The sequence below is a fragment of the Centruroides sculpturatus genome, unplaced genomic scaffold (genome assembly GCF_000671375.1).
Source record: "Centruroides sculpturatus isolate CEXI.00-Female unplaced genomic scaffold, Cexi_2.0 scaffold145, whole genome shotgun sequence".
NCBI classification, from domain to species: Eukaryota; Metazoa; Arthropoda; class Arachnida; order Scorpiones; family Buthidae; genus Centruroides; species Centruroides sculpturatus.
This window is the reverse complement of record NW_019384293.1, coordinates 582573-594841: the sequence shown is the minus strand read 5'-3', so window position 1 is coordinate 594841 and position 12269 is coordinate 582573. Positions and strand designations below refer to the sequence as shown.

The 12269-nt window shown below is 32.0% G+C and overlaps 1 protein-coding gene across 1 annotated transcript in view; it reads left to right on the top strand.

Annotated features, from left to right (window-relative positions):
* The window catches only part of LOC111617985 (F-box only protein 8-like), a 44441-nt gene that overhangs the window by 12715 nt on the left and 19457 nt on the right, over positions 1-12269 (top strand). Inside the window, exons 4-6 of the mRNA XM_023359432.1 lie at positions 1913-2090; positions 7872-7921; positions 11295-11424. Of these exons, the coding sequence (XP_023215200.1) occupies positions 1913-2090; positions 7872-7921; positions 11295-11424 (358 nt within the window). The remainder of the gene's footprint in view (positions 1-1912; positions 2091-7871; positions 7922-11294; positions 11425-12269) is intronic.

The following is a 12269-nucleotide window of genomic DNA, read 5'->3' as shown; positions in this document are numbered from 1 at the left end:
AATTTTAAATGTTGCCGAGAAAGTTGAGCAACTCATTGCTGGTTAATTTTTGTTTGTTTGTTCTTTCAGAACAGAACTTTTTTTATAACATGCAACTCTGTTTTTGACTTTTGTGTGTATTATTACAAACATATTATATTCAAAAGTTGACGTCCAGCTGTATAATCAAATTAAGTTTGAAGAAGAGACACCAAAAAATATAAAATAAAATATTTTCTTATTTTCAGGTTGTTACAGCTTTATGATCATCAAAAATTATGGCAATATATTTACTATATATTTAGTTATAGTGTTTGTGTTTTCTATTTTGTTTCTAGAAAACTATTTTAAAGCAAGCTATTCTATTTTTTATAAATGTAGCATCACAAGTTAAGTTTATGCTCTTAGAAATACAATTTTAGCTGTATAATACTACATAGAAATGACTGAAAAAAGTTATAATAGGAAATTTTCTACTATGTAAATCATAAAATAAGAGTGTGTTGTGTTTATTTATAAAAAGTTAAAGGGTTATAGTTGCTCGATATTAATTCAGTAAATAAATCATTTATTAAATAAACCGAATTTTGCAAATTAGATAAAAATCCTTTTACACTGTTAAAAGATCAAGTCGTATTTTGTTCAGCTTAGCAATACTGAAAAATTGCTTTATTAAGAATGCTAAATAACTTAAGCAGCATTAAAAATGGAATATGTATTCAAGAAGACATTTTAACCTTATGGATTACAAAATATGCTTGAAAGAATATGTAGTAATGATAATTTATAATGCTGTAATGACACTTCTGCTTAAAAACAAACATTAAATGAGCCAATGTATGTTGAACTCTAGATTTAGTGCTATAAGTTGAGGTTTTATTTTTGGAAAGACAATTTGAATTGCATAATATTATAATGAGATACCCAACAAAAACTGTGGCAAAAAAAAACTCTTGAAATTTTGATGCTTTTCCTTATCTTTTAATTATAGAGAAAACACAAGCTGACTAAGTATGGAAGTAACAATGTCCAACTATGTACATAGAAGATAAAAGTTCTAACATCCAGTGATCAGTAGAAAGAATAATGATCAGTTGTAATGTATGGTGATACTAAGATGAGGCTATATTTGATAATAGGTCAGGCATTCTGCCTACAGATGGAAGAAAATATTCTCAGGACAATTGAGACAGAATTAAATCGAAGATATTCAATAAAGATATGTTGAAGACATTCTGAATGAATCTTGATCTTTAAAACGTGAAAATCCAATAAAAATATGGAGTGATAGATTTTTGAAAAATCTTTAAACTACATAAATTTCAGACTTAAAAAATAATTCATAAAAATCTTTAAATTGATGCTTTTTTATGTACAATAGAACCCTAATTATCCAAGACAATGTGGAATAATGGTACCTCAGATAACTGAAAACTTGGATAACACTATTGTGAATTTAATTATATATAAGAACAATAATTTTTACATCATTTATTATACATCTAATATATATATAGTATGTTTTAAGAATAAAAATGTCTATTATTGTAGTAACACTTTAATATGAATATGATTTTAAACTTTCTTTTATGAATTGTTGTATAAGAAAAGTTGCACGTTCACTTGCAGATTTGCCTCGGATAATCAGGGTTCTACTGTATTAATTTAATATTGTATTTATCATACTGCTGCGATAATGATACTGTTTATTATTATTTCTTGCTCTTAGATGATTGTAGAAACAATCTTAACTAGCAGAAAATTGTGGAAAGTTAACAATTAATTTGTTTAACACGCTTATAAGTATGTCTGTATTTTATTAATTTTTACAATATAGAAAAGATAGTAGTATATTTTTCAATTTATATTTGAGACAAAAATTAAGTATGAATTTTAGGAATTTATGTATTATTTATATTAATTTCTTTTTTAGGATTTCCAGATTTAGCAACGTGGCCACCAGAACTAAGTTTAACTGTATTATCTCATCTTAATGCAACTGATTTATGTCTGGCATCATGTGTGTGGAGAGAATTGGCACAGGATGAAGTTCTTTGGCAAAGGTATACTTTCCTTTTCTCAACTCTTTCTGCACTGTGGTCCACAGTAGGGTGACCAGATGATAAGGGATGGGGCCAAACATATCTAAATAAACTATACTCCAAAAATTCCTGGGATTTTTCAACCTGTCCAGATTCAGTTCCAGGTTCCCCAGAGGAATAGGCCACCACCCTAACTACTCGGCCATCTGGTTATCAAAGATAGCAGTTCGTGTAAATCAAGAATGTGATCAGTAGCACATTATAAGTTTTTGGGGTCTAAGCAAATTTGAATTAGGAACCCCATGTACAGTGTTGTACAGGGAGGGAAAATATTTTCTTATTAAAGATTGGTTTGGACCCTAGACCAGTGCTGTCCAACTTATCATAGCCCGCGGGCCATATTTTCTTCACCAAACATTTCGGGGGCCAAGAAGGTTGGTGATGGCTAATTGGTCGGCCGGGAATCACGCCACATGACATTTGCATAGTGCTACGGTTCAATAAGCACTAATTGGTCAGCGAGTCCGATGTTGATGCTATAAAAAGGCAACAGTTTGATACACCGGATATATGTCACTCTTGTCTAAGTTCGACTTGGGAATTTTTTTGTTCAATAATAAATGTGAATTCTTCTTCCTGGAAAAAATAAGACATTCCCTGAAAATAAGATCTAGCGCATTTTTCAGAGCAAAAATTAATATAAGACACTGTCTTATTTTCGGGGAAACACGGTAGTAAAATAATTTTAATATTAATAATAATAATTTAGTAACTTAAATTTATTCATAGTAAAATGTACTCTCGGGCTGTAAAAATTATTTGGCGGGCCGCCAGTTGGACAGCGCTGCCCTAGACAATTGTCCATTTTTCCCATAGAATAATGGCCAGAGTATTATTGTTGTCACTCAACAGGATTATGGAAGAAGTTTAAAAAGGTGTTTAGCATTAATTAAGGAATTGAAGTTTGAGAGATTGCACTTGATTGACAAAAAACTTTAAGGGTTATGAGTTGGAAAAATTTTCACTCAAATTTTAAGCAATTTGAACATGACTAATAAGCCTCTAAAGACAGATCAAGACTGCTTCAGTGTTCTTTAATATATTTCTAATGTTCTGATTTGTAAGGGCATGAAATGTAATTTTTTGTTTTAAAATACTGTATGGTCTTTTTTTTTTAACCTGGTTATTATTTCAGCAAATTTATGTTCCATCCCAAGTAGCCCCAGATGATTGCCTACATTGTTTACAACCATTTATAATTAACAGAAAAATATTTTATTTATGTTTTATCTATAATGAATAATATTTTAGTCTGTTGTTTTTAAATATACAGAGTAAAATTTTGTTATACTGTATCAATTAAAGAGAAGCATGATTTACTGATTGAAGTGATACCAGAAGTGGGTTAAATATTTACCACTTATTAATACATGAATCTATATAAAATAAGACCTCGCTATAATGCCTTTTGTAATCTTTTAAAATGAAGATTGCATTAAGTAATAAAGATTATAATCAATAATCTCCTCTAAACACACTGTAAAAATAAACGACTTACTTCTGCAGTAAACCAAAACAGTGCTTATTTCCAAATATTTCCACTAACGTTTTCGAACTTAGTTCTTCTTCAGGTGAAACGGGTAGAATCAATGTTATTCGAAATCTGAACGCAATGTTCTAAGGAAACTCATGCAATCATCGTGTTAAACTTGCGCATGCTCAGTAGATAGAAGGATTGCTTTTGGCTTCTCAAGTGTCGTAAATAAGAGTTTGCCATGCCATCGACAAGGACAGTTCATCTTTATTGTTTATACAGTTGTCTTCTCTTGCTGTTTTATAGATATATATCGCTTCCATCCAGCGCAAATGGTGTATTAGCTGTGTGGTGTAAATTACCTTTGCCTCGTCAAATACAGCTTGTATATCAGGGTCCGTGGCAAATTGTGCTAATGCTGTTGAATATCTTTTATGTAGGATGTCCGCTTTGTGTTCTTTGATCCTCACCTCCAACGATCTTTTTGTCGATCCCACGTATACTAAACTTTTATCACACCTATGATCTTTTATAGGGATCCTGTATACTCCTGCTAATTTGTTTTGATGTGGAGTGTCTTTTGCATTATTTAGCATTCTAAATATAGTGGGACATCTTCTAAATATTAAGGAGGCTTGTTTTCTTTTGGCGATCTCTTTGTAGATTTTCTCTAAGTACGGATTGTAAGTGACTAGGATTCTGTCTTTCTGATTGTTACTTTGTTGCCCTTGCGGTTCTGTTAGATCTGTTCTTCGTGAATGCATCAGTTTTTCGATCCTCATGGCTATCCTACTATTATATCCATGTCTTTTGGCCATGATATTAATGGTGTTGATCTCTGTATCCAGTGCCCGCGTTGTCGATGAGTGGGTGTATGCTCTATTCACCAAGTTATTAAAGGCCGCTATCTTATACTGCCATGGGTCACATGAATGCGCAGGGATATACAATTGATCTGCCTGAGGTTTTCTGTATACCTCTGTGTTGATAGACCTTCCTTTAACTATGATGTTCACGTCGAGAAAATGAATTTGTTTGTCGCTCTCCTGTTCGAGGCCCACAGTTAATCCATACGAGTTATTATTAAATGCCGCTATGACTGCCATTATGTCAGGTTTAGATTTCCATAAAATGATTATATCATCCACATATCTTTTGTATGTAATAATATTGTGGAGTAGGTCGGGCAGTACTTTCTGTTCTAGGAGTCTAATTACCAGTTCGCATAGATCTCCTGCTATCAGGCTCCCCATTGGTACACCTCTTTTCTGTTGATATACCTCGTTTTTGAATTGAAATAAAGAATTGTAGCACAATAAATGCGCTAACTCTAGTATATCTTGATGGTGGTTACTGTCCCCTATTATACTTATTAGCAAATCTCTTAATGCACAGAAGGCTGGTGGAAGGAGTAAAGAAGGGTATAATGATTTAAAATCTAGCACAGTGAGTTACTGTGGGGGTGGTATTAATCCGCTTGAGTAAAGCTATAAGGTCAACACTATTACTTATGTTAAACTGGTATTCTTCTAAATGCGGTGCTATTATATAGTGCATTTTCTCTTCTAGTTTGCGTGTTGGAGCCCGAATCTTATCCACTACAGGACGAATCTGTTTGCTTTCTTTGTGCGTTTTAGCAAACCCAAATAATTTGGGCATGTCTGGAGAGTCTACAACAATGTTCTTTATATCTAATTTCTTCGCTAACTTGCTTTTGGAGAATCTCTTTACTCTAGCCTGTAGTTTTTCAACTGCGTTAGTGCCGCTTTTTTCACATTGAGTGATATTGATGTACTCCATAAGCAATTTCTCGTATGTCTGATTCCTCATAATTACCATGGTTTTAGCTTTATCCGCTCTAATTATAGTGATGTCATTTGCTTTGGTCCATCTACGGGCTTTTGCTATTTTTGCTCTTAGTTCTTTTGACTCCACATCATTCTTTGCCTTTATTATTTTTTGCACTGCCAACCATCTATAATATTCCTTACTTCTATCTGAGAGGCCTTGTATTAGGGCTTCTATGTCTGGGATATAACTCAGAGATCCAGTTATGGGTGGCGGTGGAGCGAATTTCGGACCATTAGCTCTACTCAAGCGGATTAATACCACCCCCACAGTAACTCACTGTGCTAGATTTTAAATCATTATACCCTTCTTTACTCCTTCCACCAGCCTTCTGTGCATTAAGAGATTTGCTAATAAGTATAATAGGGGACAGTAACCACCATCAAGATATACTAGAGTTAGCGCATTTATTGTGCTACAATTCTTTATTTCAATTCAAAAACGAGGTATATCAACAGAAAAGAGGTGTACCAATGGGGAGCCTGATAGCAGGAGATCTATGCGAACTGGTAATTAGACTCCTAGAACAGAAAGTACTGCCCGACCTACTCCACAATATTATTACATACAAAAGATATGTGGATGATATAATCATTTTATGGAAATCTAAACCTGACATAACGGCAGTCATAGCGGCATTTAATAATAACTCTTATGGCTTAACTGTGGGCCTCGAACAGGAGAGCGACAAACAAATTCATTTTCTCGACGTGAACATCATAGTTAAAGGAAGGTCTATCAACACAGAGGTATACAGAAAACCTCAGGCAGATCAATTGTATATCCCTGCGCATTCATGTGACCCATGGCAGTATAAGATAGCGGCCTTTAATAACTTGGTGAATAGAGCATACACCCACTCATCGACAACGCGGGCACTGGATACAGAGATCAACACCATTAATATCATGGCCAAAAGACATGGATATAATAGTAGGATAGCCATGAGGATCAAAAAACTGATGCATTCACGAAGAACAGATCTAACAGAACTGCAAGGGCAACAAAGTAACAATCAGAAAGACAGAATCCTAGTCACTTACAATCCGTACTTAGAGAAAATCTACAAAGAGATCGCCAAAAGAAAACAAGCCTCCTTAATATTTAGAAGATGTATTTAGAATGCTAAATAATGCAAAAGACACTCCACATCAAAACTAATTAGCAGGAGTATGCAGGATCCCTATAAAAGATCATAGGTGTGATAAAAGTTTAATATACATGGGATCGACAAAAAGATCGTTGGAGGTGAGGATCAAAGAACACAAAGCGGACATCCTACATAAAAGATATTCAACAGCATTAGCACAATTTGCCACGGACCCTCCTTTGCCTCGTCAAATACAAGCTGTATTTGACGAGGCAAAGGTAATTTACACCACACAGCTAATACACCATTTGCGCTGGATGGAAGCGATATATATCTATAAAACAGCAAGAGAAGACAACTGTATAAACAATAAAGATGAACTGTCCTTGTCGATGGCATGGCAAACTCTTATTTATGACACTTGAGAAGCCAAAAGCAATCCTTCTATCTACTGAGCATGCGCAAGTTTAACACGATGATTGCACGAGTTTCCTTAGAACATTGCGTTCAGATTTCGAATAACATTGATTCTACCCGTTTCACCTGAAGAAGAACTAAGTTCGAAAACGTTAGTGGAAATATTTGGAAATAAGCACTGTTTTGGTTTACTGTAGAAGTAAGTCATTTCTAGATATTCCTAACTCAAATATATNAAAATTATTAAATTTAGCAAGGGATGATGCTTAACATCTGGCACTAGTATCAAATTACTTATCATTTAATTAATAATGGTAGTAGTAATATAGCCATTATAATTTGACAATTGTTTGGCTTTATTCTTTTTTATGCTGCAACAAGACATGCTATAACTTTTTTCCTTTATCAGTTTGTTGTAAGGAGTCACACAAAAATTTAGATTGTATTATTAAGTGAACAGTATTGTAGACTTGAATAGTATAATTTTTTTTAAATGTGATTTTTACTAATTTATGTATTATCTTTCAGTATCAACAAATTGTGAAATTATTAAATATGTTATGAATACATTTGATAAAACAAAGAGGGAATTGCATCATATTTACATTTTAGGAATTTTTTTTAATAATAAATTAAGGTTTCAGATTTATAATTAATGATTACAATGATTATTTTATAAATTTTTCTATATTCTAATTAATATAGAGTATATATTATCTATTCAATGATTTTACATTTTAGTGATATTGAAAGATAAGATATAGAGGAAAAACTTTATTGATAAAAATTTTGCAATGTTATAGATTATATCAGTATCATAGAATAACAATAGAAGTCATTATAATTTTGAAATTCTATTAAAGAAAAAATAATGATATAACGAATTTGTTTGTTATCAGAAACCTGAAGTGATTAAAACTTAGATGATCATATTTTAAAATTTAAATTTGATAATGTACAGATGGTCTTCAACTTTCAGATATCATGCTTTTTCATATATGATTAATACAGGTATATGCCATTTAATGATGAGGATATGCTTCAAGAAATATGTCATTAAGAGAGTGTCCATAAATGATGTCCACACTGGAAGGGAGGGAAGGAATTACAACAAATCAGACAAAGTCGGACAAGGGGAGGGGTTGAGCTCCAGTGGATGTCCGTTTATTTTATTAAATTTTATACAGTTTATGTATTTTATTATATTTACAGTCGACCCCCCATAACACTGTTGATTATTCCGTTTTATATGAATTCCATGTTGTACGAGTCACTTAGATTTTACAAATACGTGACCATTCACAGCCCGGCACATGTATTTGTAAAACCTAAGTGACTCGTACAACATGGAATTCATATAAAACGGAATAATCAACAGTGTTATAGGGGAGTCAACTGTATTTCAAAATTTCTTGTATGTTTTGTTTCTACTTATGTTATCAATCATTCATAAAGTGATAAAGGTTTTAAAGGATATCAAGTTTTGTTGGACATCCGAAGAGGGGGGAAATTTCTGGAAAAATGCAGACATAATTTATGGACAGCCCCTAAACAAATGTTATGGAGACAGATCTTTATGGTTTTTCTAAGTGTACAATTGTTATCTATGGTTTATATTTATGTGTTTAAACATAACCAAACATAGAGACAGTACAGGCTGCTACTACTACTGCAAATTTTTCAACTCCTGTATGGAATTTCCATTGTATATGCTGCCCATCATTAAGCAGTGCTATTGATGGGCTGCATATCTGTACTATTAACTTGCCAAATTTTCAATTTTGTATATTTCTTCAGTTGACAAACAAAAATTACAAGCTATTATGCCATATCAGTTTCTGCTAGTTTTGATTTCAGTAACATAAAATCATTTTTAAAAATTAACTTTTACTATCTGTTTAATGTTTAATTTTCAGTTTTAGCATTTTAAATACTTTTTGCTTTTACTACTTAAAATGAAAACTTTCATATTTTAATTAGAGATTTTATTTATTTTTACTTTCCTGGCTGTTATAACAGAGGGAAAGTATGGCAATCTGGCAAAAAATGACATCCCAGATTTTTACATGTTTGGACTTGGACACCTTAAAACGTCAAGAAATGCAAAAATAATTTGGGGGAATTTTTGTATGTATGGATGCTAGTGTGTGGGGGGATACAATTTTGTTCACCCTGTTTGAAGGTTAATAACTCCTGTACTTTTTGTCGAAAATTTCTGAAATTTTGCAGGGAGGTTTGTTTATTAGGGGGATTGATGCTATTAAATTTTGGTGGTTAAAGGTCGAGGGGTGGGGAGATAATGGGGTCATGTGCATCTCCAATAGGATCGAACTTAACGACGACTCGTTATTAGCATTTACAATTTTTTTATAAAACTCATCCTATTCCCAAATTAAGCTTTTTGCTGTTTTATAATAGTTAAAAATATAAAAAGTTTTTTTAATAAAATATGATAACGGATGGCACCACAAAAATTTTAAATGTTGCCGAGAAAGTTGAGCAACTCATTGCTGGTTAATTTTTGTTTGTTTGTTCTTTCAGAACAGAACTTTTTTTATAACATGCAACTCTGTTTTTGACTTTTGTGTGTATTATTACAAACATATTATATTCAAAAGTTGACGTCCAGCTGTATAATCAAATTAAGTTTGAAGAAGAGACACCAAAAAATATAAAATAAAATATTTTCTTATTTTCAGGTTGTTACAGCTTTATGATCATCAAAAATTATGGCAATATATTTACTATATATTTAGTTATAGTGTTTGTGTTTTCTATTTTGTTTCTAGAAAACTATTTTAAAGCAAGCTATTCTATTTTTTATAAATGTAGCATCACAAGTTAAGTTTATGCTCTTAGAAATACAATTTTAGCTGTATAATACTACATAGAAATGACTGAAAAAAGTTATAATAGGAAATTTTCTACTATGTAAATCATAAAATAAGAGTGTGTTGTGTTTATTTATAAAAAGTTAAAGGGTTATAGTTGCTCGATATTAATTCAGTAAATAAATCATTTATTAAATAAACCGAATTTTGCAAATTAGATAAAAATCCTTTTACACTGTTAAAAGATCAAGTCGTATTTTGTTCAGCTTAGCAATACTGAAAAATTGCTTTATTAAGAATGCTAAATAACTTAAGCAGCATTAAAAATGGAATATGTATTCAAGAAGACATTTTAACCTTATGGATTACAAAATATGCTTGAAAGAATATGTAGTAATGATAATTTATAATGCTGTAATGACACTTCTGCTTAAAAACAAACATTAAATGAGCCAATGTATGTTGAACTCTAGATTTAGTGCTATAAGTTGAGGTTTTATTTTTGGAAAGACAATTTGAATTGCATAATATTATAATGAGATACCCAACAAAAACTGTGGCAAAAAAAAACTCTTGAAATTTTGATGCTTTTCCTTATCTTTTAATTATAGAGAAAACACAAGCTGACTAAGTATGGAAGTAACAATGTCCAACTATGTACATAGAAGATAAAAGTTCTAACATCCAGTGATCAGTAGAAAGAATAATGATCAGTTGTAATGTATGGTGATACTAAGATGAGGCTATATTTGATAATAGGTCAGGCATTCTGCCTACAGATGGAAGAAAATATTCTCAGGACAATTGAGACAGAATTAAATCGAAGATATTCAATAAAGATATGTTGAAGACATTCTGAATGAATCTTGATCTTTAAAACGTGAAAATCCAATAAAAATATGGAGTGATAGATTTTTGAAAAATCTTTAAACTACATAAATTTCAGACTTAAAAAATAATTCATAAAAATCTTTAAATTGATGCTTTTTTATGTACAATAGAACCCTAATTATCCAAGACAATGTGGAATAATGGTACCTCAGATAACTGAAAACTTGGATAACACTATTGTGAATTTAATTATATATAAGAACAATAATTTTTACATCATTTATTATACATCTAATATATATATAGTATGTTTTAAGAATAAAAATGTCTATTATTGTAGTAACACTTTAATATGAATATGATTTTAAACTTTCTTTTATGAATTGTTGTATAAGAAAAGTTGCACGTTCACTTGCAGATTTGCCTCGGATAATCAGGGTTCTACTGTATTAATTTAATATTGTATTTATCATACTGCTGCGATAATGATACTGTTTATTATTATTTCTTGCTCTTAGATGATTGTAGAAACAATCTTAACTAGCAGAAAATTGTGGAAAGTTAACAATTAATTTGTTTAACACGCTTATAAGTATGTCTGTATTTTATTAATTTTTACAATATAGAAAAGATAGTAGTATATTTTTCAATTTATATTTGAGACAAAAATTAAGTATGAATTTTAGGAATTTATGTATTATTTATATTAATTTCTTTTTTAGGATTTCCAGATTTAGCAACGTGGCCACCAGAACTAAGTTTAACTGTATTATCTCATCTTAATGCAACTGATTTATGTCTGGCATCATGTGTGTGGAGAGAATTGGCACAGGATGAAGTTCTTTGGCAAAGGTATACTTTCCTTTTCTCAACTCTTTCTGCACTGTGGTCCACAGTAGGGTGACCAGATGATAAGGGATGGGGCCAAACATATCTAAATAAACTATACTCCAAAAATTCCTGGGATTTTTCAACCTGTCCAGATTCAGTTCCAGGTTCCCCAGAGGAATAGGCCACCACCCTAACTACTCGGCCATCTGGTTATCAAAGATAGCAGTTCGTGTAAATCAAGAATGTGATCAGTAGCACATTATAAGTTTTTGGGGTCTAAGCAAATTTGAATTAGGAACCCCATGTACAGTGTTGTACAGGGAGGGAAAATATTTTCTTATTAAAGATTGGTTTGGACCCTAGACCAGTGCTGTCCAACTTATCATAGCCCGCGGGCCATATTTTCTTCACCAAACATTTCGGGGGCCAAGAAGGTTGGTGATGGCTAATTGGTCGGCCGGGAATCACGCCACATGACATTTGCATAGTGCTACGGTTCAATAAGCACTAATTGGTCAGCGAGTCCGATGTTGATGCTATAAAAAGGCAACAGTTTGATACACCGGATATATGTCACTCTTGTCTAAGTTCGACTTGGGAATTTTTTTGTTCAATAATAAATGTGAATTCTTCTTCCTGGAAAAAATAAGACATTCCCTGAAAATAAGATCTAGCGCATTTTTCAGAGCAAAAATTAATATAAGACACTGTCTTATTTTCGGGGAAACACGGTAGTAAAATAATTTTAATATTAATAATAATAATTTAGTAACATAAATTTATTCGTAGTAAAATGTACTCGCGGGCCGTGAAAATTATTTGGTGGGCCGTATACGGCCCGCGGGCCGCCAGTTGGACAGCGCTGC